General features: G+C 38.1%; 2 protein-coding genes across 3 annotated transcripts; both read right to left on the bottom strand.

Moving 5' to 3' along the window:
* Positions 1-240: 240 nt before the first annotated feature.
* LOC145478677 (serine/threonine-protein kinase 33-like) lies at positions 241-13,752 on the bottom strand. The gene is made up of 14 exons (XM_081456777.1): positions 13,340-13,752; positions 12,242-12,495; positions 10,200-10,304; positions 9,232-9,312; positions 8,829-8,886; positions 8,151-8,227; positions 7,728-7,815; positions 7,031-7,106; positions 6,045-6,157; positions 5,344-5,429; positions 4,513-4,584; positions 3,332-3,439; positions 2,313-2,393; positions 241-2,152 (listed from the first exon to the last, which is right to left on the bottom strand). The coding sequence occupies exons 2-14, from the start codon at positions 12,431-12,433 to the stop codon at positions 1,946-1,948; spliced, it is 1,344 nt and encodes a 447-aa protein (XP_081312903.1). The 5' UTR covers positions 12,434-12,495; positions 13,340-13,752; the 3' UTR covers positions 241-1,945.
* A 1,696-nt stretch (positions 13,753-15,448) lies between these two features.
* On the bottom strand, positions 15,449-27,806 carry LOC145478676 (CCR4-NOT transcription complex subunit 2-like). Of its 2 annotated transcripts, XM_081456774.1 has the most exons (23): positions 27,714-27,806; positions 25,764-25,850; positions 25,382-25,425; positions 24,751-24,893; positions 24,099-24,192; positions 23,915-23,982; positions 23,634-23,782; positions 22,836-22,973; positions 22,094-22,195; positions 21,853-21,931; positions 21,639-21,690; positions 21,422-21,475; positions 20,545-20,811; positions 19,622-19,668; positions 19,238-19,274; positions 18,897-18,954; positions 18,527-18,603; positions 17,609-17,726; positions 17,468-17,506; positions 17,141-17,202; positions 16,629-16,678; positions 16,134-16,234; positions 15,449-15,877 (listed from the first exon to the last, which is right to left on the bottom strand). In XM_081456774.1, exons 2-23 carry the CDS (start codon positions 25,808-25,810, stop codon positions 15,667-15,669), a joined length of 2,037 nt encoding a protein of 678 aa, XP_081312900.1. In that variant the 5' UTR covers positions 25,811-25,850; positions 27,714-27,806; the 3' UTR covers positions 15,449-15,666. The 2 variants fall into 2 exon arrangements, with proteins under 2 accessions (XP_081312900.1, XP_081312902.1); XM_081456776.1 differs by having other exon boundaries at positions 25,764-27,806.
* Between the last annotated feature and the right edge of the window lie 9 nt (positions 27,807-27,815).

The following is a 27,815-nucleotide window of genomic DNA, read 5'->3' as shown; positions in this document are numbered from 1 at the left end:
TGTGCGGACCAGTTTTGTTGGAATAGGGGGTGGAAAGAGAAGAGCTACCAAGGGAGCTGATTACTTGCCCGCAGGATAGATTTGAATAAGTTGGTCAAGTCAAAGGATCCGATTGAAAACGGAGTACATTTGCAAGAAATAGTTCCTAGTGGCTTAAAGTCATAACATAATTTTCCCATACACGGAACACAAATCGACATGATAAATATAGGGATGTTACAAAATTTGACCACAACCAGCTTGGAGACCTGTAAGTTTATTATCATGCTACTGCTCACACTGGAATATTCGAAGTATTTGAGATTGAAAAACAAAAGGAATTAAAATTGGCCGTATGAAAATAAGCCGAATGGGAAACCCTATAAATTACAGAATTCTCTGTGAAACAATAATCTGTACAGTCCTTAAAGAGCTACTTTTTATCTCTTCATACTCTTCATAAAATAAGACAAATTATCTAATATAAATATGTACGTACTGCAAATACAATGAAAATAAACACAGATTCAACTCTGATGTCCAACCTGTCATGAGATGTAGACTACGAGTAGTCCCTCTTTCGCTTAGTCCGTCGTGCGTGACGCGAAAGAAAACCGCGAGAAAAAAATGGCCGCGCGAAACCCTAGGGGCCAATTTCTTGCGGTTTTCTTTCGCGTACGACGGACTAAGCGCAAGATGGACTACTCATAGTCTATGAAATGTACATGGCGCGGTTGTGTCGCGCATGAACCGCAGTCCTATTGTGCGAGTACCGCGGTCGTGCCGTTCAGCCTGTAATTATTATCATTGTGTAAAGGTTCGGCATAACTCATGACAGTTTCGACGTTTGAAGTCAGCTTTATTATGATGGTACTTTAATAATGACAATAAGGCATAACAGTGTGCTTATTGCCCTCTCAAGGTATCTTTTGACGCTCTTTTCAAATTGGGGAATTCTCTTAGAAATATTATTAGATGATGTCACAGAAGAATACCAGTTACAGCAAACAAATTTTGCCGAAGTTAGCGAGCACCTAGTCGTAAACAATAAGAAACATTTGCACCTGTATGGAAGCGATATCTACCCCAAAGTTTTCAAGAAAAATCAATGTTACCAAGGGCGTTTGGTCACGAAAACCTGAATGCCACAATAAAGATATTCCTGGTGGTGAAGCGTTGAGGTATCTAGTTCTAAATAGCCTTATATACCACATCTGATTTCGAATTTGTAACACCACTATAGAGCGGTTTTCAATTGAGTGTCGTAAAACCAAAACCAAACCAATTACTTACCAATTAGACTACTAAGCCAATCTAAAACTGAAGTAAAACCAAAACCAAAACTAAAGTAATTGTCTGATTACTTTCGACACTCAATTGAAAACCGCTCTATCTACCGTTGGACATGGAGAAGCCAAATGTGTCTGTACGAAGATTCAGTCGATTAAACTGGATTATTTAACCGTACCATCAGTTTTAAGAGGTCTAGATCGACCCTGTGTATCTGGTTTATCAGTCACACGATCCTTCCTCATGATTGCAGGAACCCTGTAAGTGGGCACAACGATCAGTGGGGAACGTTTGGTCAAGCATGACTCCAACAAAACAATGAAACTTGACAAATCGTACAGTCACATCATCTTCGCTAGCTCCATTTCTGCACAGGCTATCAAAGGCAGGAATTTATCGCTCTCGGTTCTGCTTGCGATAACTACACTGACAAGCAAGCAGGTGCAGGACAACGACGAAGAAATTCACAAACTAGAGAACATTACCTTGATGTGACCCTAAATTCTCAGAACTACCATTAAAGGAATCTATGGAACTTGGTAAGGAGAATCTTCATTCCGAGCTGAGATGGCGAATTCACAGTCTCGATATTTGCAATGAATGTGAAATTTCTATAAAAAGGTTACTGCCTCTATTCAATCGTCGAAAAATAGTCTCTAATAAATGGTCGCCTGCATCATCTTTTCTTTTCCGACCCCTTTCTGGCTCTTGGGGTCCCAGACCCCTTGCTAGCACCTGAACTTCTTGTAGGTTGCATATAGCCTGGGACCGACTTGCTGCTGCTAGAGGGTGAGCCCCTGGAGGGGCTGTGGGAATCTCGTGCGCTGGGTGACGGGGGCGCCATGTTATTGACTACATTTCCTCGACGAGGGGTTTGATTGGACTGTGGAATATCAAAAATATATGCTTTTAATAACAAAAATTGAGTATTGAAGAGTGTGTGTGGACTTTCCACCGGACAAAAGATAGTGGCCGTTGTATACAGGTGGCCGTTAGTGGAAGTTCGGCTGTAAATCAAATCAACAAAGAAATACACAACGTACCGCTTTCCTGTTAGTTGACGGAGTTGCCTTCTTCGGAGCGGAGCTAGCTTTTGCAGAATTAGTCTGCTTCCTATCACTGTCCTGTAAAACAATGGCAGATTCACAGGTTATTTTCTAAAATTTGTGTCTGATACAATGCTTCTGGCACTTGTAAACACAACCTAATGTAGATGCATGAAATTGAAAGGAGCACGTGTAAGCACAACACTACCCTAGACTGATGACTTTAGATTGCAAACCGTGATATGCACAATGGAAAATATGGATAGGAGGGATAGGGTGATTTGGACCTACGTTGCATGGTGTATATTGTCATAACACATTATGCCGAAAATGACGAGTACTTTTTACTTTCACATCATGCTGTGATTTTTGAAATACGCTAAGCTGTCATTTGAATGCTGATCACCATATTGAAAGTGCGTATACAGAACATGGCTGCTATTATTGTTGAGTGAAGGAGTCTCGCCTTTCTCCTATGGGTGAATCTACAAACGTCAAAAGAAGTGCATTGTTGACAAGACGCTGCATGCCGAAGATCAGTGGAGGAATGAAACACATTCACAAGAACTGTATCTCAGTTTCTGAAAATAACTCTACCCAGGACCAAATAGGTCAGGGTTGAATCATGAGTCAAGCTAATGTATCAAAACTACACAAGGTGTTTAGTTGAAAAAATTACGGCTTCGTCCGCACTACGCCAGAGGAATTTGAAAATGTAGCTTTATTTCTACGGTTTGGCCCACCGTCCACACTAATCCGTCACGAAAACGGAGCTTTACGCAAACGTTCTTCAAACCTGAGGAACGCCGGCTTTTCGTTTTCATGTGGACAGAAGACATTTCCTTGCTCGATATTTTTTAAACACAAATCCAAAATGACCGGTGATTGCTGCGTTTTTAAATTCTCCGGCGTAGTGTGTACGGAATACATTTCATGTGTGTTCAGAGTGAAACCTCCGTTTTCAAATCCCTCCGGTGTAGTGTGGACGAGGTCTAAGTTATCTAACAAAGCCTTGCCTCTTTAGGACTTTCAGAAGAAGATCCAGGAGATGGCATCAGTCCATCTTCCATTTCACTGCTAATATTGTTATTGGTCTCTTTGTCATCATCTTGACTTTCTGAGCTCTGTGAGAATGGTTAAAGAAAAGTAATGCATCAGGCCAGTTTGTCCAAGAGATTAAAACGGAAATGATTGCCGCTAAGGAGGGAGCTTCGAGTCAGATCACTTCACTTGGAATCTTCACAGGAGCAGTTGTACATGTCTATTTAACAATTAGACCCGTAGCCCGCAAGGGCAACGGGTCAATAGCCCATGAGGCGAAGCCGAATGGCCTATTGACCCGTGGCCCTTGAGGGCAAAGGGTCTAATTGTTTTAGTATCACCCAACTAGTCGGAGAGAAAAGGCAATAATAAAGTTAGCAAATGCAAGTTGAAGAAATATTTATTTGGGAATAAAACGAAAGAAAGCGTCACGCTCGATTGCGCCAATTTTGCTACTCGAGGACTATTGCTAATAGTCCTCTAGTAGCGTAGCCAATCAAAATGCAGGATTTGCATTAGTCCACTAGTTGGGTGATACTAAATCAAAATATCCTTGTTCAAAAATGTGTGTACATAATCTTTGCTTTGGGTGATTGGAAATTCTGGATATTACTTTTAATTAGTGTCACATACTGTAGAATGGCATTGACATTTTACAAAAATGGTTGGCTAAGGCTGACATTTCTTTTTTTTTTTTTGAAACAGTCGAAAATGAAAATTTCTGCGACTTGGAAGACAATCAGCTGGGCTGATCAAATACACAGTGACATGTAATAAACAATTCCAAACACAACAAAACAGAAATAATCTGAAGCATGTGCAACCACCTTTTAAGGTAAACAGAATCACTAGACTATACAAGTGTACTCATGATAAGTGTACTCACTGGCCTTCAGATCAAGACGTTGTGTTGTGTTCTTGGGCAAGACACTTTACTCTTAGAGTTCCCCTCTCCACCCAGGTGTATAAATGGGTACCGGCAAATTTAATGCTTAGGTGTAACCCTGTGATAAACTAGCATCCCGTCCAAGGACAAGTAGAAATACTCCTAGTCACTTTACATTGTATGCTACTGAAACAGGAGATTACTGCCTGCCTGATGGGCCACTTGGCTCTTATACAGACTTTGCCATACACGTTTTACCATAGATCTTACCTTTCTTTGCTCCTTACTGAACTCTCTCATTAGTTCAAGAACATTTGATGTCTCAGAGGCATTTTGATCACCCTAAAGTATAATAAGAGTGAGAAAAATTACAATATAGTAAGCTCTGGGTGTAACGAACAAATAAATCATAGAAAAACAAACAATTGAAACCATTTCTTACTTAAACTAAAACTTGATTTGTAGTGTTCTAACAAGTAAGGACTTAACACTTCTATTCCCAAGATCCCCTTTTCCAGGACTCCAAACATTCCCATTCCCCCACAATTCAAAAAACAAAAACAAAAAATGATATCCTTTTGCTTGATATTATGAGAAAATATTTACACAGCTAAAAATGGTAAAGATGACATTATGTCAAAATTTTTTGGTGTGTTTTAGCTTTTTAACCATTTTTAAACATTTTAGTATTGTAAATATTTAGCCAAAAAAACAAAAACAAAAAATATCCATGCAGTGCCAAGTTTTACCAAAGTACTGTCCAGATAGCTTTCATTTGAATGGTCACACATTTCTCCACTAGGGTCTCATCCAGAAACCACAGCATTAACACCACCTTGTACAGCAAAGCGAAGAGCAGCTCAATAGCTCTTACTTGATGGTAACACACTGGGGTTTCATTGAAAAGTTTGAGTCACACTGCCACTCAGCTTGACTCAGGTAGTGGAAGGGTTACTCTGTAAGCTGCACACCAAGATAAAAAACCTTCACAGCTGTATCTCTTGCGGTATCAGTGACTGGTGATTGAGCCTACATGTAGTTGGAACTGTCAAGCCTAGCGAAGTGCCTAAATACAGACTATATCTGGTGACATGTACTTACTGTTATCCAGGGGTGATTCAAAATTTCTTTTGCTGTCTTTCTGTGAGCTGGATCAACTTTAAGCATTCCAAGAAGAAGGTTCTTAGCTGTGAGTTAAAAATACTGGTTGAGATTTCAGTGTTTAAACTCTTTTGAGCTTATTTGTGCTAAGAAAGTGCAAATTCAATAAAATAAAGTAACCAAATTGATGAAACCTACTGATCAGAGTAGCAAATTTGATTCACAAAAGAAACAATAGGCACAAATGTCCTAAAATAAGTTACATACTAATACTATACACAACTAGTTTTTCAAGCATGTACATGTGCACAGGGCTGTGCACTAGAAGTGCCAAGGTGCCACAGGCAACTAACTTTTGCCTTTGGGCAACAAAAACTTCCTTTTTTCATATGAGCTACAGTGTTGTGCACCCAGGATTTCACGGTTTGGAGCCTCTGGCCTCCTCTTAATTCTTCTCAGACCACAGCCTTGAGTTCATGTCAAATCTTTCACCTTAAGTCAAATATGCAATATAGTACTGCAGGAGAGAGCTAACTTGGGAAAAGAAATTACATCTCGTGAGTCGTTCGCTAATTCAACAGCAGACGAGACCACTGGTCAAATGAATTTGCATGAATAAAATTATTGTGCAGTTTCTTAAAAGAAAATTTGGAATTAAACTGTACATAATTAAGTAAGCTATTTATGACAATAGATCTTACCAGACTCATGGCATGTTTCCCAGCAGGGATCAGAAAAATCCACAATACCCTTCTTAATTAATTCATAGAGCTTTTCTTCTGTTTCTGCTACAAATGGTGGCCTCCCAGTTAAACTGACAAGGAATGAACATCAATCAGTTAACAAACCACATTAAAATTTTCGTTATTGATAATGAAGGTAACAAGGATTGAAAAACTGACAACATTACAACAATGGCAACCTCAAGGGTAAAGGATTTTAATGCAACAAACCCAAAAGTGTGATTTTTCCTTAGGGTACATTTCTTTAAGAAAATCCAAGACTGGATTCTTACATCCGAAAGAATCTGAAAACAGATTTTGCCTTTCTTTACTAAACAGATCAATCCAAGATCTCTTGGATCATGGTGGGTCACCATGATCCGAGAGATCTTGGATTGATCTGTTCAGTAAAGAAACGCAAAATCCGTTTTCAGATTCTTTCGGATTTAAGAATCCAATCTTGGATTTTCTTAAAGAAACACACCCTTTGTTAATGAATGCTATTAACTGACAAGAGAAGTAAATGCTCTGTATAGTAAAAAGCATGACAAGAAGAAGAGGAACAACTCCAACAGTTGCCATACAGGCCCCAATGGATTTGGATCCATGAACACTGCTTTAAAAGAGTGATGCAGCTCCATCAACTGAGCATGAAGTTAAACATGAAGGTTTAGATGCCAGGACTTTATTCTGAGGCTCAATTCAATTGAAAAGTTCTTTCCAGTAATTCTTGTTGTTTTTTAACTTCTCCCAAGTGGAGATTTTAGGACATTACTTTTAGGGACTTAACAGGTTGTGGAAATTAGTCATAGCTGCCTTAAAATTTTCACAATGAACTATACAGCACAAATCAACATTTTTCCCATGTGCACCAGAAATTTTCAAAGCACACTGGCTCCCCATCTAGCTGTTTTAGTTTCTTTCTTAAATTGAAAACAAATAACAGCAAGAGAGTGAAAACTTACAGAGTAAACATTATTACACCTATACTCCAAATATCACATTGTTGACTATAGCCAAGGTCATCTATAACTTCTGGAGCTGAAACACAAAGTTGGATACATTAAATATTTCCAATGTTGTAAATGCGATTTTAAGATGACACATTTGCCGCATAATGTTGGCAGCTAGTTGGGAGAAAATATATTCTTGTATATCAAGCAAAGAAAACGCCCAAGGCATGTTGTCTCTTGTAAGCAAAACTATGGGCAGATCACGATACTAGCTAATGTCATTACCACTTGGTGAACAAGGCAAACTAGCCTGGGTGGGTTGTGACTGTATTCATTTGATATCCTTGACAACTGCAGATGGGAAACACTGGGATTTGGAGGTAGATAAGTGGGAGACTTACTTAACATCATCCTTATGCTTTTTTCTAGTCATTTTTGGTTTAATTTCTTAGAAATGTATAGCAATTTCACATGTTATGTCAACCTGAAATTGTTTCACGTTTCATGAAAACAAGATTGCATTTGAACCCCACACATGTAAATTGTGAGTAATTAAGTATGTTTTTGTTGTTGTTCATTTAATGCAGCACTGCCAACTTTGAAAAAAAAAAAAAAGACCCATTTCAGAGTTACAAAAGTAGTCTAGCAGTAAACATGTTCATCACAATTAGTTCTCAAATGAGGGTCAATGAACAAATGTAGTGCCTACCCATGTAAATTGGAGTACCACAAACAGATTGCATCATTGAGTCACTGCCAACACCACCTTTCACAAATGACAGGCCAAAATCAGTTAGCTGCAAAAAAATAAAGATAAAACAATTTTAATTCAAGTTAAGGTAGCAAAATCAAGAAGTCACATAAAGCAAGGTTGATATTAAACTGACACAACAAGTAGACTTGTGACACTAACTGCTACCTATCTTGGAAGCTCACAACATAACGTCCTCCTATAGCCTCCAAATTCAAAGCACATGCACGTCATGGAATATTCTGTCATCAATTGGCAACAAATTTCACTTAACAAGCATACCAAATATGCAAGCCCATATACATGTAATATAAATTTTATTAAACTGAAAAGGATTTAATTTTATGTCACAAGGTACATGGTCACGTTCCTAACTCGTACCTTAATATTGAGCAACTCATTTCCAACCGGTTGACTGAGAAGAATATTTTCCAATTTTAAATCTCTATGAACAATATCTGAAATACAATTCATAAAGACCTCTCATAAATACAACTGGTTTGATATAAATGATAGACCCACCTTCTCTCATTCATTTACCTTTCATCCTCTGAATTTCACTTACTACTTTTCAAGAATCTTAAAGAAATGTTTCTACCTACCCAAAATTATAAAACTTGGAATATGAAGATTGAAACAATTTAATAGCTAATTTCAATCCCCACATTCCATTTTTTCCTTTTTCACTTTCTGTAATCTTGCCTATTTCATTAGTTTTAGTTTTCGATGTATACATGTACTTGGCCACACTCTTTTTTTCAACTATCAGTCTCCTCTTCAGGTTCCATTTACCTAGATTTTTCTATAGTACAGCTGTTTCAGAGACATTCTAACAAATTCCCTTGTATTCTCTTAAAGGCCTTGAAATCCAAGATATTTCTTTTTCTGCCTTAAATACATGTCTTAAATACAAATTCTTCTGACAAATTTTTGCAGCCCAAAAGACAAAAGCACAACTTAAACTATTTAATTCCTAAGACATCTGCCCATTTCATTTCAAAATATGCGCAAACTGGTATAGACAGGTGATAAAAATAAAAAAGCCATGGTACTACATACACTGATCATGGAGATAGGCAACAGCATGAGCCAGTTGTTTTATCACAGTCCACGTTTCCTGGTAAATTAAAAATATATTTTAATTTTATTTTAATCTTGATAGCACTCTACTTAATATGCTATATCAAAACTCAGTTCAAAAGCAAGGCCTAGAGGATACAAACAATTGCATTTATGAACAAAATAATATGCTACGTTTTCTTCCAAAGAGACATTTTGGCAACAAAAACTGCTGCTAATTTTACATGGTTTGATTTTGATCTTAAAATGTATGTCAATAATCATCACTCAATAGTTAAACTGGAATGACTAATAAGTAAAACAGAAATACAGTAGCATTATTGCTGCTCCATCACTAACCCTGTACATGTAGATTGTTCAGTGACACACAGACAATACACACCTTTTCTGAAAACCTTGTCTTTCTTTCTAAAAGCTTTTGTATACCACCAGCATCACATAGTTCCATTACTAAATACATACGCTGCAAACATGAAGAAATGCATTACATATTAAACGGTTACCATAAAAACGCTTTGATGGCCATAATTACCAACCTTTGATGTTATAATTAGTTAACATAAGTCAATTGTAAACATGTAAATACCAATTTCTATTTTAATTTTTCGTTATCAAATATTTTGTTGCTCGGAAATATTAGCTGGTCAAGCTACTCTGAAATTTGAGCTTAAATAAAGTTTATGTATGTATGTATGTATGTATGTATGTATGTATGTATGTATGTATGTATGTATGTATGTATGTATGTATGTATGTATGTATGTATGTATGTATGTATGTATGTATGTATGTATGTATGTATGTATGTATGTATGTATGTATGTATGTATGTATGTATGTATGTATGTGTGTGTGTGTGTGTATGTATGTATGTATGGCACTTATATCGGTCTCCACAAACTGTACTGTTTGTCAGTACCTAAAAGTTTTGTATTTTCAATTGATGCTCTTACAAACATTACAACGGTACCTTTAATGTCAGTATCAATATGTTAAACACCTTCAGTAACCAATAATTTGTGATACTCTTTGCAACAGCTAAAAATACCATGTCTCATGAGATGGCACTGCTGAATAGCCGGGGAACAGTTTAACACATTAGAAGTCCACCTGACTTCCCATAGAGATTCATTTATATTGTTCTCTAGGACCATGAGCTGGAGTTGAAACGCAATTGATGATACAGAGAAACTCTTTAGTTCTATTCCGCAGTTGCACCAATGTAAATTGCCAACTGCTCAGGGACCATGCCAATACTACATGCAACATACCTGCTCTTGAATAATTTTAAATGTTTTTGTAAGAATCAAACTAGAGCACTATTCACTACAAATGGCCATAATTACCAACCTTTGATGTTTCATATATTTCCTCCAGGTGGATTAAATGTTCATGATCAATCTTTTTCATAATTAGAACTTCTCTCTCTAATAGTTTAACTGCAGAGGTACCAGCCTGGAAGGAAAATTGAATCAGTCAGACACTACTGACAATTCTAAAACAAGCTTGCAGTGAAGTTACTTTTGAACTCTTCATGAATATAAACTGCATATTTTGATCTCATATTTTAAGCACTGCATCAATAAATAATGACCATAGTATCTCCACACAGTACATTCATGCTGTGTTTTAAAGGAGAGTCACTCACATGTAACCAAGGTCGATTGAAACCTCAGGGTAGGTGGTACTCCCTTTTCCATTTATAAGTTATATTGTTATGCATATATCTTGAAATATCAGCTTTTGGAGACAGAGTCCTACATGTTGACCAGAGGCGGTGTTTTATTGTAGTCTCATCCCTTCAACATTTTGGTATGTTACATGCATACTGTGCTATTGGAGAATTGAAAGTTTCAATTAATTCATTATAGAGCTAAACCTCTCCAGTAGAACACAAAAAGGGGCAGAACTGAATGTTTGTATTGAAGAGGTGCCTGTTTTATAGAGTAGAAATTATAAGAATTCTGGTTATTCTGAGATCAAGTGAACTGCTGCTATTCTGAGGTCTCTGTTTTATGGACAAGTTTGACAGTACATGGGATAACAATTTAATCATCTACTATAGGGTCAGCAACAGAGAACAGTTGGTGGTCATCTGTAAATCACTCTCATGGGATAGGAAAAATAGCTATCTTAGGTTTGGGAAAGGGTCAAGGTTGTGAATACCAGCAGAGCAGCCCCACCTAAGACATTGTGGAGTATCACCCCCCAACCCCTCTCCTATCCCTTGCATAGTCAATCAAACCCAGTCCAACTGAAATTCAATTGAACTCATTCAAACTCAGTTGGACTGAATCCATGGATTGAATTCAATTGAGTTTGGCAATCAAATGAAATTGAACTCACACAAAAATAATTGGACAATCCAACTCAATTGAATATTTCATTACTGAACTTCTGATTTTTGTAAAACTGGTGTTGAAAATCACTAACAAGAATTTTGAGGCTTGAATTACTTCGGTGTAACACATATTTTTGTGTTTTTGAGACCACATAACAAGATCTTTATGGAAGCAAATTTATTCACTTAACACAGTTGAACACAATCCACTGGATTGTGTTTGATTGAGTTTAGTTGCCGAACTTCATCAAAGTTCCTGCTTGATTCCATTCGATTGCTGAACTCAATCAAACTCCATCCACAGATTTAGTTTGATAAGTTTGACTAAGGTTGATTTCCAAAGGTTAGATTTACTATGCAGGACCATCCCAAACAACCCCTGCTCTGTAGGATAACAGTTACTACACTCACATGCAATCAATAGGGTGTCCAGTAAAAATAGAAATGAAAAGTATACTTGCACATTCTAGAAAACTAATCAACAATAGTAGTTTTCTCGGTCATTGATCATGCATGGGAAAAGGAAGCAAAGATAAAAATAACTTATTTTATAGCTGCATTAATGCATCAGTCATGTAAACAGAAGTTGGATTGAAAATAAAGTGCATTTTGCAATGGTATTTTTTTAAAATGTGCTCCCCAAAATAAAAAATAACATGAATTGCCATTCAGAGACTACAATTCTAATATTAACTTGTACATTTCATTATCTATAAACACAATTGCCAACTAACAAATTACAGGCTTTGGCTGTTCAACTGCAGGTACTTGAAGTGGCAGACAATTTAATTAAGAGGTGATAAACAATTACCTTGATGGAAAAGCAAGATTAGATACAGAAACACCTACTGATATCAATCATGTATAGAGCAGATTCCTAAGGAAATTCTTACTCTTCACCTCAGCCCCTTTTGCAAAGTTGGTTTTTACAGCGGAAATATGTTTGGCCTATCGCAAACTTTTTACGTAGCTCAGTTTAACCAAAGTGGTATGTACTGAGGGGAATTTAGTTTAAATTCATTTTGCACCTGACTACAAAAGCGCTCCATACCTTCTCCTTGTTAACAGCCTTTATGGCCCACACACAACCCGTTTCTCTATTCCTCGCTTCCTTTACAACTCCAAAGCTCCCTTTTCCCAGAACTTCGCCGAATTCGTAGATATCCTCTATCTGCCTCTCGTCCTCGATTCGTGTATGTGGAATAGTCCTTCCACTGGCCGATCCGTCTCTCCGATGAGACATAATTTTCGCCCACTCAAATTACGATTCGAGCTTCATTTTCTCGTGATGCGAAGTTACTTTACCTAGAAGTTCAAAAGTAAAATCAATTTCTCAAGAGGCCGACAGCGAGGTGATGGCAGTTATAGACACAGGTCTTGGTTTGTTATTGTAGATGCATAATTAACTATGTAAGATCAATGTTGATATGCAGCTCGATTTTTCAAGCTGTGAATAACCATTCAATATCAAGTCTGGCACAAATTAAAATATCCCAAGACCAGAGGTCCCAAATAAGCGGCCGGTAGGCACAACGAGAAAAGATTTCAACAGTCGATTATTTTAGTACGGATTATTCGCGGGTCATACAAGGCAAATTTGTAGGCTCGATACAGAAAAGTACTGGAAATTTCTCCGTTTATCTGACCCGTTCATCGACTTCACAGACTCAGTAGTTTACGTAACTCAACCTGCTCAACGGGTAACGTTGAAAACCCTTCCGGCCTCCTTGCACAATGTTGGGCTTACATGTAACAAATAACTTTCGTGCACGGTTTAGCATAGAATGATAATAGCCGTAGTTATCAAATCGAAGAATGTAGTCTCGAGTAGGGCATACCCTTAGCTGTGCGAGGTCACGCCACAGAAGCCAAGTGTTTGATTCTGTGAGCTTAATGGCCGCGCCGGGAGGAAAAGTCAAAAGAAGAACGCGGTGAAATTAACGACTATCTCTTTGCTCTATAGTTAAGCTCAATCCGCGCTCGTCTACGCTCACCGGGTGCTCCGTTATAAATAGTTCAATATTCAAGATAAGATAAGCCCGAAACGGCGCTATAATCGGCTTGCTCTAAAATACGGTAACTGAGATATGCTGTCGGCGGGGTTTCGTCTTCAAACTTTTCCCTCACTGACGAATCAAACTTCACGTACCTTGACAAAGTTCCATCCTTGTGAAGAGGGGAACAGCTGTATTTTTCATTGCTTTTTCTTCGTCTAAAGTCTTCTCCATAAAATACGAACTAAATCTGGAAATAAATTCATCGGTAGAGAAGCCTGCAAACTTTAGGAAACTTTGACAACAATCAAATGAAAGATGACGCGCGTTGAGTCCTGGAAACAAGTTAGATACCAGCCCCTCACCCATGAATTAACAAAATCCTATAAATCAGTGGGCTACCCCTTGAGGTTCCTGTTCCCCATTTGCGAACGCTGGCTAAGTATTGTATGTTGAAACGGAGACTAAGCCAAAATGACAAATTTTCGGAACATTCAGTTTCATACACCATGGAAAAGTAGCAAGAGTTATCAATTCATCTCCCACTTAGAGCGATCATTGGTGAACAATACATACCCTCGGTGTCCCTACTTTTCATATGGAGGATCGCAACTTTCGTCTAGCTTAATCGTATACCACATGTTTGACGATTCTCCTTAAATCTTTTCAAAATAAAAGTGTGCTCAATATATAGTTGGAAAAAAGGATAAGTCTTTCTGACCAGAATTAATGTCGTCACACCAAGCAAAGTAATACATTGCCTTTGTAGTAAGAGTCAGTCGATTACTGAAAAAATCAAAACTATAACAAAATTCTCGAACGTGATTGATTGGCTATCAGCAGCCCGATTTGAGCATTAATTGGACAGTGTACGCGTCATGCTTGTAATTGGACAGTACGCGTCATTTTGCGCGCGCTGTTGCGGTGCACTTTGTTGAGTAAACTGTTGTGTTTTTTAGCATTCATAACGACGCTTAAGGTGGCTGAACACAGTTTTTGATACCTATGTTTCATTCACCTTTTTCTCCAAAACCCTTGATCCCTCGGTCGCCAAAAATGGCAGCAAGCAAGTTAACAACACAAACTTTGGTTTTTTGATGATTAAGCTGACGTATGTGCCGTTGCCATGGCAACACGAATAAAAATAAACAGGCCTTTAAAATCGGTTTTGTTTATTTGTAGAATATCTAGTCATTAGATTTTCTTTATAATTTGCACGCACCAAGCTTGTAACGATTCTCACAAGTTAAGACCATTTTGCTAATATTTTAACAGAGATCTTTAATTATCCCTTGTTGAAGGTTTACTGGAATATCTAGAGTTTCCTTTGTCAAAGTTCAATTATTTTCAATAATCCAGTTACTTATTTCCTAAAGTATTTTCGTGCCAAATTTCGTGAAATTCTAATGAGTGGTTCTCGAGAAATAGGCGTATTTCCGAGAGTGCAAATTTTCATTCTTTCGCAATTTTTTGACTTACTACGCATGCGCTGCATTTAACTGGGTTCTTTCGGTAACAAAGAAAAAGCTGAGAATTGCTGAGTTCTTTGCATCTTTACCCTTTCTAACATATATTTATGATAAAAGACTAAAGCCATCAATACACTACGTTCAATTATAGAGAAAAATAGCACAGATAGTGCGGGTGTTGAGTAAATAAAATGATCGCTCTATTGACGGCATGTTTGTTTTTTGCAATCCTTGTGCGCGCGCAGAATTGCATCAGCAAAAGCGCGCGCGAAAACTGTGTTCGGCCACCTTAATCGTTCAGCGATCAATCGACGGTTTGTTCGTTTCTCAAATTTTGTCCTAGTTTCGATTAATTGGTAACAGGAAATTGTGTCGTCCAATTCGGTCTGCAATCATACTCGTGATTAACAAATCGGACTCCCGCTTCTCGGTCGTCCGATTTTGTTAATCACTCGTATGATTACAGACCGAATTGGACTCCACTCAGTCCTATTACCATTATAAATTAATAATGCAATTACAGTTTGTATCAGAGCAGTAAACCTCGTTTACTATATTACAACTCAAATTACCTTTAAGGTCATTGTCACTATTTTCAGATGATCGTTTCTGTAATCACTTAGGAGGGTCGCTCTTTTCAGATAGAATTTGTAACAACAATGAAATGCTATCGCTACTTTGGAAACCATTGGATTCTTGCAAAATCACCCAGTGACATGAGTGCAAGATTAAATAAACAAAATTTAAATACAAAAATAAATAGGTAAAGATCAAATCAACGAAATCAAATTGCTCAAAAAGTCTCTTTTATTGATATTCGGTATTTCACATCTGGAATAGTTTTTTACACGTATATTTAACAAGACCAGCGTATTATTACAGAGACAGTGTACAGAGGAATCTCATTGTCATGAACGCAATTCAAGCAAACAACCTGCGATCAGGCGTTCTTTTTTTCACGGTTGCGCCACCGCAGAAAAACAGAACGCCTGACCACAGGCCTTGTACACCATCTATTGCGCAGAAACGGGTTGCAGCGTGGGTTTGTCTTCCAGTTTGTCGTACTCCAAGAGGAATTCCTTGGCCACTTTTCTCCACGAACTACAGTCAAAGAAGTAGTATGTACCGCGTTCGTACGAACTCGTTTTCAGTTGAGGTTCAACACCTGGAGCTCGCGTTAGCCATAGTCTTTCGTCTTTATGATACCGCCAGTCACGTGCGTACCTAAGGGAAAAGACAAATGAGGTATGAGAAGACAGGTCGCGCACGTGATCAGAGAGTGACTTATTCACGTGACAAGGGCTTACAACTTCCATCGTTTAGCTGTAAGCGTAGAGGACATTAAGAAAAAGCCACGGATGTGACTTAAAATGAGGTGTTTCTTAGTCTAAGCACTTACGAAAGATGAGATAGAGCTGCATTAAATCCCTGGGTTAAACCAAACGCAAAAATTCAATGCAAATAACTTTTCAATACTTACAGTTCAGCCGCAGCAGCCAGTTGAAGAATATCTCCTCCGTTGGTGTAATAAAGATAGAACAGCAGATCCTCACCGTACCGACTTAGTTTTATGGGAGCAAGCTGCAAGTACACAAAAGAATGATCATCATTCCCAAGAAATGTGCCAACTAGATAACCACAAGAGGGGCTTGCTCAAACTATTGCCGGGACAGTTGTGTTAAGTGAAAAATAGTTGTCTCGTGTAGGAAGGTTCCTCTCGTTTCCCCTCCGAGCCATCTTTTGACAAACGTTACATAAAAATAATGTTTTCCAGCTGACCGAGTCGAAAAATGGCCTTCTAGGCTTTGCGCATGCTTTTCATGTTCGAATAGCCCCTACATGTACTGGGCGAGAAAAAAAGGCTTCTGTATGGGAATAAATAAGCTTGCCCATCTTTAAAGCGAGTGACCTCCACTCAAAATGTATGAAAGTTTCCTGTCTGGGGAAACTCAGTATGAAGAGTAACTGTTTTTACCTTATCTCTTATAAATGAGTTAATCCGGTACTCCGACGGAACGTGGTAATCTGTGGAGAAGGAAAATCAAGTTAACCAGAAGCTAACAGCTCACAGAAGTCTAGTGGTTTTCTTGGCAAGCTCGTTAATTGCACCAACTAGTTTTAATTCCACGCTATTTACGTTCTCCATTCACACGAATCCACACTGGGTGGTACAAGCCTTGAGGAAGGGTGCTCAGTTTAGCTGTCCGATATTCTGTTTGTCAACGTATTACGACACATATTGCCACAAATGTTTGACAAATTTGCTGTTCCCCGAGGCACCGCCAACTTTGCCCACAGAGCCAGCTGTTTCTTCTCCCTCGCTTTGACAGGAATAGCGGGAAGAATTCAAGTCATGTTTCATGTTGAATCCCTGTACTTACTAAGTGTCAAATCGGGCTACGCCAAGAGGGGTACCAAAGAAACAGATCACGAAAACACAGCAAAACAGTCAGTCAGTTTACTGCGTGCTAGCGTGTGAAGTCTTACCTATTTCATGTGGTCTACACGGACTGTCCGCAAACGGTGAACCAAACGTGTGATAAAGGCTCCTGAAACGTAACAACATCTTGTAAATGTATGCTTACGCTTATACGCTAGTGAAAACCAGCCCTTAAGAGAAAAGGTGACTACAAAACGTCGCTATATTGAAGACAGTCCTGATTCCCCCGCTGGGGCTTTTTACAAAAAGCAAAAAAAATAGTCGACATAAAAATATACAATAACGGCTGTGCGGACATTCAGTTTCTCTTCTCTTTAAAATAAGAACTCCTCGGGTTCGACAGCCAGAGTTAAAAAAGAAAGACTTCTACTTACTCAGGTGAATTTAAGTTAAGTCCTAACGTCGTAAGGTCACTGAAGAATTAAAAAGAAAATGTTTAGGCCAAGTGAGTGACATAACTCAACGAAGACAATACGAGTTATTGAACGTGCATCGTTAGGCTTAGTAACACTGACCTTCCAAGCGCTAGTGTGACAAGGTTTGGTTCCGTCTCGGCTGCCCTGATAAACGTTAACAGTCCGATCATTCCAAACTGATCCGTTACCATTCCTTTTGGAATGTTTGAGATCATTCCTGAAACACAAATACGACAAAAGGATTATGAAAGAGAAGACGGCAAGCTAGGAAAAAAAATAGTCGAACAAAAATCCCACGCAGGACGTAGACAAAACAAATGCCAAAAATATGCATCAAGTAGGAAAACCAAATGCCTTAGAAGTCCCTAGGGAATTTCCGACTCAAATTACCCAATAGGAACAGGGAATGAACCTTCTTGACGTCATCACGATGATCCCCCCCCCCAGGGGGTACTTCCTTATGTATGTGCGGCCTCAAAGGGCATTGTTTTTCAACCGTTTTGGTCATAAATAGGGTATCGATTTTGGCCATTTTGGTCTTAAGTAAGGTATGGTTTTTGTACTCTAGTCTTGCATTCGATATGTCTTAAGCTAATTTTTCGTCATTATCGATAAGACTATCAACAAATTCCCTTCACAATGCCTTTAACATCGGTCTGACAGGTCTGAAACAGGGTATTGATTTAAGAGTCAGGTCTTAAGTAAAGTCTAAATATTTTGTCAGGTCATAAATAGGGTAGGGAAAATCGCAGATTTTGCTCTTAAATAGGGTGAGGGTTTTGGGAAGCGAGCCGCACACCCCCATCCGATTTTTCTGGGAGTAACCCCCCCCCTCCCCCCCCGGGGGAAACTCAGAAACTCGTGTCCAAGAACTGAATGACAGGGGCTGGGGGTAAGTCGCAGGGGTCAGTGTTGCTAAGCAACGTAACAAGCTGACGTGTTAATTTTCCAAAAGGTGCCGAAAAGCTCTCAAATACTTCATAACCTCCTGCGATATCAGATGACTTGGTAATTTACCTGAAGGTGACGTCTGAATTCCTCTCGGTGGTTGTTTGTGATTTGACGAGTTCGACTTTGCCTCTCCTGCTGCGAATCTTCACAAAAAAATGTCTGTTAGCACAGCTTGGAAAGGTTTCGCCACCACTACTTTCACTAAAATCTTTTGAATAACTTTTTTTAAATTAATACCAGATAACCCTCTGGGTTGAACTGGAAAACTCAAAGGGCTTCAGTTCTAAAGGCATTGGGGTAATGTGGGGACATTACAATGATAAAATATAATTCGATTCACTTCAAGTCACTTTTCCTGGCCTTTTAAACATTGTTAGCGTTCATGGTTAAGAAATTGCACCTTCATTGAAGACCGAAAGAAAGACTTAAGACTTACCTCGCGTCTTTCGCAACGTCTTTTAACGCTTGTTCATAGGAAGAGCCTCCTCTTAGATCTGAGAATCATACATGCGAAACAAGCAAAAGTTAATGAAGTAGTCTCCTCAAATCTTTAAGGGTTATGAAACTCGTGCAACGCTCTTTCTAATCAGTCACCGTGAAGGTGGTGTCTCTTTGATCAACCAAATGTTATAAGGGTACTCGGCCTCAGTTTCTCGCACTTCTCCGTGCTTCGAGCCTGATTGGTTCATCGTATTACTTGCGGTTAAAGGGAATCAGATAGACTAAACGACAGAATAAAGTGAAAAAAAAAAAAAAAAAAAAACGCGGAAGAGTCACCTGTTCCAGGAAAAATGCTTGAGCTTGTGCTGAGCATCTTAAAAGGAAATGAAATGTACAATTGAGTATTTTCTGTTACGAATACAGTGGAATCCCGATTTTTCGAACCTTCTAGGGAAACGAAAACTTGTTTGAAAAACTGGGCCGTTTGAGAAATAGGGAGAAAAATTACAGTGTTCGACTAAGGGGAGGGATGGGACTTTTGGTTCGTGTTATCGGGAGTCCCACACGTCGCCCGCCGCTTTTTTTCCACTGACCGAGAGCCAGACGCAGGCTAGGGGTTCGAAAAATCGAGGCTTCCACTGAATACCCTAACACTAAAACATGAATAAACTGACTAAACACATAACGTTTTAGCTGTTTATACATTCAAAGTGTACTTACTTGAGGTTTGGATGGATCTTGAGCCACAGAACTTTCTGTTTGGTTTTCTATAAGAATACGTTTCAAATTTAGAAATAATAGGGATATCCCAAGTTCTTTCTGACAAAAACCTTTCATAAAACTAAACTACATGCAACGTAAGTTGACGCCAAAATGCATGTGTCACCATCAGCGGTGTCAAATTCTCAGACTGGGTTCCTCTGAAGTAAAATGTATAAAGTGCGTCAGTGTGTTGCATTTTTTTTTTTTTGTAATTTGTAATTCTTGTTCGTTTGGACATGTATCCTTTGCCTGCCTCCTCCTTTTCATTGCTCGTTCAGAGTGTAATTGTACATTTTATTTCCTTTGGAAACGATATAGTAACTTGGTGACAACAAAAGCCCTTGGATTTCTCGGAGGGTCCAACATAGGTTTGGTAGGATGCGGGCAACGAATAGAAATGGAGGTGGGATGCAGAACAACAGAAATTTTAATGGAGGGATGCGGGATAAAAAATACTGCGGTGGGAGTGGGATTTGCTCAGTTTGACTGGCGAGATGCGGGATAGTTTTAAAAACAAAAAATTACACGTTACGATATGTACGCGGAGAGCTGCAACTCTAGCCAGGCGAGAGTGGGCTAAACATTCCGAGTGGGGCGAAATTGAGCCAAAACTAGTGACGGGATGCGGGATATAAAAAGCCTATGTTAGACCCTGTTCTCAGGCACCCAGGTCAAAGATAAACAATGTTGAGTCCAGATTCATTGAGAGTTATGATACTAATGGAAGTGGTGATATAGAAAAGCAGTAAAAATAAATAAACGAGAAGCCTTTGGAGGAGCTAAAAGCTGAATGAGGAATTAACCTCCTTGCAGGATCAACAAGTGCTTTTCTTCAAATTAACATCACTTCAAGATAGACGTAACAATTTAGGTTGTACTACCTGACTTGAACGTATTTGAACCAGGCAGAGCAGGGAAGTCTTCATTATGAATTGAAAAGTCTGGTGGAGGCTCGGCAGGTTTAGATACTACACCATAGCTTGGCCTGCTAGGCAAGCTGCTGGGAGGTGCACTCACACCCCCTATACTGTCCAAACGTGCCACGCCCTCCACACGGCTTAGATTCTCTAGTCGGCTTCTGTTTGCGAGTGCAGGAAACTCTGAAAGATCCAACCCACTGGAACCACCGGGTGTTACATCAGAAAGGCCTGCAGGAAATGCAGTTATAAATGTCATTTAACTAATGGCAGATTCTGCATTGAGTTCTTTACTATATTCCCTTTGCAGTGGTATACTGTAGTTAAAAAGATTATCACTGTTCAGCTTGACACAGCACATTAATGCCAGAGTATATTTTGATTTCTCTTACAGTGCAATCATTATGGGATGTACTGCAGATTCCAATGTTTTGACTACTTACTCGGGGTTTTATTCTCGTTTTCAGCAGGATGGCAATTGGTTTTCACAAGCAGGCAAAACGCTTTCAACTGAGGCTCTTTATAAGGAAAACGTTCTCCAGATGGTCAAACCAGGCAAGGAAAACAAGCCTTACAGCCAGTCAATTTAACCAGTGCCTGGCCCTTAAAGTGTATATGACAGATATGTTTTTTTGTTTGATAGAGTCTACATGACATCATGACAAGAAAATCAAAAACAAAAATGGATATCATTTTTCTTCATCGCGTCTTAGCCTTCTGAAAACATGAAATTTCCCTTCCAGTTGGGTAAGAAACTGCAGGGGATTTCCAAGGCAAACAAAATCACAAGGTGACTATGACTAGATAAATGTGCACCAACATTTATTCTGAAAGTGTTTACCTTGTCCTGCTCCTGAGAAAATATGCCGAAGAGATTTAGGTGAATCAGGCGCACCTGAATGAGAAGAGAAAATTAGTGCAGAAGTGAGATGCTAGTCATCTTTTAATATTACCTGTAAATGAATATCAATTTTTGTTAAATGAAAACAAGAGTTAGAGGAAACAAAAAAAAATGGGAGGAGAGCTAGAGATGCAACATTAATAAAAACAATTGCTACCTGATGGTGCAAATGCTCCTGAAAAAAGAGGAAGCCCTGAACCACCCATACCCTGAAAAAAAAGGAATGAACACGTTAGCTAGGTACAAAGAACCATCTCATCATTTGTAAAAAGATAAAAATGACTTAAATTTCAGCTGAATAACAGTGAAAGAGAACTTTTACTTTAATTTACAAACCCTTGGACATATTATTAATTTGTTAATTCATGTACCTGTGACATTCCACTAGTTGACTGACTTCTTGTAAGACCAAAACTTGACATGGGACCAGACACAGAACTGCTAGAACTACTACAACAACAGTAAGACAGAGATCACGTCAAGTGGATGAGTGAATCACATTTTTTAATATGTATTTCAGTTCTTGAAATACCCTTCATTGCAACCTAAAGGAGTGTTCACCTAAACAATAGGTCATTTTACATTTTCTCCTTTCAACGGTTCAATACCTACCCCCCAAGGTTAAAGCCTCTCGGTTGATGTGTTTGTTGTTGTTGGGGTGCCTGTGGTGGTGTCATTCCGATTGCTAGTACTGGTGAACTTCTTGATGAGCCGCTAAAGGTTATGAAGGATATAAACAAGGGCACATGGTGAATATTGGCCCGACCAACCTCAAATGTCTCGAATTTACAAGAAGCCAGGAAATTTCTTGAAAGATTGTAAGCTTTATAATCTCCTTCTGATTTAAAATTGATTTTAATTTGGGAAACATCTAACAATAATTGTTGTCATTGTCATTATTATCATTATCATTGCCATGTTTGATTATGGATTGCTTCTTTTGTTGACTAATACCATATGTGGCTGTCATAATTTCAAAAGTTACCGTTAATGATTCAATTTAGTGCACCCTCCCAATAAGCACCCCCATAGTGAAATTAACATTCAAGACATTGTTACAGAATAGACTGATTGGATGAATGAATGATGAAGTAAGCTGTCTCATCAGAATGAAAGTTATCACATCGTGACTTGTTGTTTTTTGTTAAAGTATTGTACCACAGTCAGGTGTACATTTGTATAAGCTCGAAGAACAAAAAGTAGCCTGTCCCTGATAAGTGCCCCCATCCCATTAAGAGCCCTGCCTTGGGCTACCAAAAGTAAATTAGCACCACAGACACTAAATTGAATCATTACGGTGCTTAACAATTTGAAAACTATCAATAACCTCACAGTAGCTGTAATGTCATCTTACCTTGATAAAGATGATGGCATAGATATTGTTCTACTTGTCTTTGGCAGGCTATTGAGTGCACTCTGGTTGCCTAAATGACCTGGACCAGGAGGCATTTGCCCCATCACTCCACGTGGCCCCATTGACAAAATCCCTCTACTGTAAACACATATAAACAAGATTAACACTTACGTATATGGGTGCAGCTTAGTAAGATGGGACAAAAAGATTAAATTATGAATTCAAAACATTATCTGGCTAAACTTTTCAGTTAACCTGCACAAGTTTAGAACCTCTATTTTGATTTGTTAATCTACACCTCTCTTGTTCTTAGAGCTACGGGTTGTTTGTATTGTTTACCTTTTTCTGTTTCATTGGCAAATTATAAAGAACCTGGTTGCCATAAAATTAAATACATCAAAATTTTGATTTCCTGCCTCAACTCATGAATTTCAGTTTTACCTATCAAAGAATGTAGGCAGGCACCTGAGAGTAATCAAAAGCCAGTCCAATGATAAAACCACAGCAACGAGCTATTTCAATTATTTGTTATTTCATGTGGCTTAAAACATGTCATGCAAGGCACAACACAATGAAAGAAAACAGTGGGAACAAAGAATCTCACTTTCTTAAAACATTTAATTTAAGCAAAAATTTGTAGTCACATTCAACACTACTCAGCACACAAGGTAAGGTACACAATAACAAAGCTAAGGAGTACATATATATGTAACTAAAATCTCAAAGGTTCTACACACACTCCATTTCCACAACATATTAAAACAGACATTTCACATATCCTAAGGTTACCATTCTTACCTTGCTGACTGCGATGACATGTTCCCTCCTTGTGACCCTACCATGTTATGAAGACTTGATGGAATACTGGGTACACCAGGTGTGCTTACACTTCCAGACAATGATGTTGTGGAGTGGGTGGGTCCAGGATGTGACAAGCTTCTGCCAAACTGTGCAAATACAACAATTATCAAATTTTATCCCCACAGCTTTTTAAAAATTTTAAATTTTAAAGAGTGCTGTACGTAATGTTTCATTACAAAATCAGTAGCATTAATATTTAATTGCTTAATGCACATTACCTGTGCAGATGACATTCCTCTTGGAGCATTTGGTGGAACCTGCATGGAATTGACATTCGGAGGAAGACCTGACAAAAATATCAGTAAACTCATCAATTAAGATTCAACAGAATTTCTGCAATATAAGAACAAAGCAATTGCACAAGCAAGATAACAGAGCTGGACATCAGTTTAAAGTTTATACCTGAACTAGGGAGCCCTGAGCCATAAAAATTAGATTGGTGAGGTCCAGGTGACTGCATGCCTGAAGGTGTGCCATATAGACTCCCAAGATGAGGCTGCAAAGAAACTTCCTTTGTCAGTTGGTTAGTTAGTATTTATCATCCACTTTAAGATGTGGTCTAACCAAATTAAATTTTGAAAACATCCTGTATGAAAACCACTATACTAATTTAGTTGTACTTTTATAACTTGATAGAAACACAGAACTAGCATGTAACCATGGTAAAGCAAAGGCATTTGTATTTTGATAATTGAAATGAAAGAGTGATTTTCCTTTTTTTCTTGCAGTTGTTTCTAAATGAAAAATGACACACTTCGTATTTGTTTTTAAAACGTTATAGAAACATTCATGAAAGTTTGGGAAGAAGAGGAGACACTGCACCTAGGAGCATCAATGGTGCCCTAAAAAAACAAATTAATACCCTGTATTAACATACATGTACATGTGGAACTGCCAGCTGCAACCGGCCCAATATTCCACAAATTGTACATGTGCTAATAAGATCTTTGTAATATCCAATGCTAATTTTTTCTCATCACAAAAAAGTGGGCTGCATCACTATTCACAAGACACTACGAGTAAATTACATAAGTTAAGTGCATTTAATTTTAACCTCTTTCTCTGGCCTGTGAGGAGGAAACATTGAAGGATTGAAGTACATTCCAGCTGATCCATAATCATCATCACCCTCATCATTGAAAACAGGCAACCTTTTTTTCAAGGAGCCAATAGCTGCTGCCATGTTTTTTCTGCCACCTTAAGGTGATTAGAAATGACAAAGTTCTTCCATTATTACATGTATATTGTATTGAATCTTTTTTGTCAGAATTATACAACTCAATTCTGCTGTATAAAATAAAAGTTTGGTGCCTACACAAAGGTAAGAGAACTGTCCAGTTGTCAATCAACAGTAACTGATGATGGCTTGATAAGCCAATAAAGGGCATTAGTTAATAAATAAATAGAATCCTAACGGTGGCAAGCTTTCGTAAAATAGCTTTACAGATAAATTACTTGAAGCTGTCAAGTGCCATATAATAAACAAATTACTAACATAACTTGGTCTAGCCATACAGGAGAATATTGGCCCTTGGTCATTTTTATATGGACTGCCATGACCTCAGGCCAATATTCCCCAGCAGAGACCTTATGCTTGGTTAAGTAAGAGGTTATTATTTTTAAAAACACAATAAAAATTACAGCAAATGTGCATGTAGCTAACAAAAATTAAAAGATTGTATTACCTGGAGAAAGTTCTTGCTGACCTTTTCTAGGAGGGAATGAGTATCTGAAATACAGGATGAAACAAAAATAAGGAACTCAAAAATGTGGTCCAAAATAGAACCTTATATTAGTTATAAGTAAATGATCTATTTAGCATAACCCAGTGGCTGACTACTGTATTGTCATACATGCATCCGATTGGCTACATGGACACCTTCTTATTAATCCAAAGAGGACCCTTGCAAGAAATAACCAAGTGGCGATATACATGTACTTGTTTAAAGCAAGGTTTGAATGTATACTAATCAAACACACTTTACATACTCATAGACTACCGGTAAATGGAGTTGTCTCAAGGATGGTCATAAAAGAATAAGACCATGAATAACTTATCCTACTCACTGGTTTATTCCAGAGAGTGGATCACCCAAAGGGCGATGGTGAGCCATGAGCTGAAAACGATAAAATGAAATACAGGCTGGCCAGCACCTATGGAAAGAAAAAGTTGATATGAAATAATAATAATGTTATGTCACTTATTAATACACTCATGTATTCCACACAAATGACATCTGCGACTAGCAAGTGTGTTTTTAAGGTAGAAAATAGCACAACAGGGAAAGGTACAGTAATTGGTCTGAAAAAATACTGAGAGGTGTGAAAAACCAAGGGTAACATTCTAACAGCTTTTTTTGCCTGGAGGGACAAAGATTGCTTTGAATAATCAGTAAGGTAAAGGCTGCATTGTGCCAAGTGATCCATGCAGCTTGAGCTTATCCTGGTATCTTTAGCATTAAGTGATCAGGAGTATTTCTCCTCCCCTCTGGATGGGATGCTATATGACTGTATATACATGTAGTCCACTGCAAGGTTACCGTGCGGCATTAAATTCACCAGTACCCATTTATAAATATACACCTGGGTGGAGAGAGGCAATGAGAGCAAAGTGTCTTGCCCAAGAACAAAATGGGATCACCCTGGTTATGGCACAAATCCGAACCACTCAACCTGGAATCCAGCATGATAAACATTAACTGAATATACTGTGCCTTATCCTTTGAATAATAATTATAAATATAAAGTAGGATACCTAGTTTTTGAATCTCCTAATTATTGGGAAGTTCAAATAATCAGAGTTCCACTATATACATGTATATTTGTTTACTCTGGTTGAACAAATCTTAAATGTGATCACATAACAGCTCTGTACTACAAATAAATTCACTTCATGGTACATCAACTAGCGTGGCTCTTAATTAAGGTAAATCAGCTTGTGTTTAGAATAACAGAAGCATTATTTGTGGCCTTTGGCTCTATCTTTGTATGTGGTATCAAAGGCGGTGTAAGTCCACATTTTGTTATAATTTTCAGTATATTGAAATTATAGTATCACAACATAAGCACAAGAGTATGCATGGGAAAATTCTAAGGTTTGTGTTAATTCAAACCATTAACAACAGTTTGCATAGGGACTTTCACTAACTCACTCAAGTATTTACATCATAACTATATAAACAGAAAGTGGCCAGTTTCTACATGCGTTTTACAAACTTTAGGAGAGAAATATAAAATTACACTATATCTAATAAATTTTGTTTACAGCCTCATGGAGAAACAGCTAACTGCTAGTAACCATCCCATCAAAAGATACCTTACAGTATGTAGAAAAAAACTTTACAAATGACTCACATACATGTTTCTATTGATCAACTAGTTTCAAAGTAATTATTTTTAGAAAAAAACAGGGTGGCACACGATCCTTGTGCTCTACATGTCTGACATCAGATGAGCAGAAGCCCATGACTGAAGAATAACAAGTACCTTGATTGTTTTGTACTCTGTGTCATTAATGAGTTACAGTAAACTTGTACAGGGCAAAAAAAATATATATATATACAGCAAAAATAAAAAAAGAACAAGAACATGGGAAGGGGAAAAACATCTTTCACATCATTTGCTTCCTACAATTATAACCACAACAAACTCTATCTTTCTGTGCGCATTCTTCGAGAGGTAGGTGAAAGTAGAAAGGAATTGTGTTACGATTGTAAGGTGGGGGGTGGCAAAGTAGCTTCTTTTACATTATTGAAGGGATGCATGCCAGCTTATACGGCTAAACCAATACACACCGTTATAGGTAAATTTACAAGCGCAAGTGACGACCTATTATATGTTACCTATATTTATAAGCATGTTCAAGCATACATGCCAATTTTACGTCCTGAAAAAGCTTGCTTGTTCTATGCCAAACAAGGTAAAATGGCATCAGAACAACCTTCAAAAACCCTACCGTTCTCAGCATAGATTTCAACTATGACAAATGTCTCTGCTTAAATATACTAATAGAATCACCTGCTTCAACTGTATCCTGACGAAATTAATTCCAGGTTGATATTTTGAGGTAAATTTTGGCTACGATTTCAGTGCTTTCGTTTTCAAACTTAACTCCACTTT

Source organism: Orbicella franksi, chromosome 2 (assembly GCF_964199315.1).
Source record: "Orbicella franksi chromosome 2, jaOrbFran1.1, whole genome shotgun sequence".
Lineage (NCBI taxonomy): Eukaryota > Metazoa > Cnidaria > Anthozoa > Scleractinia > Merulinidae > Orbicella > Orbicella franksi.
The sequence above is the reverse complement of the archived record's forward strand: the minus strand, read 5'-3'. Positions and strand labels throughout refer to the sequence as shown.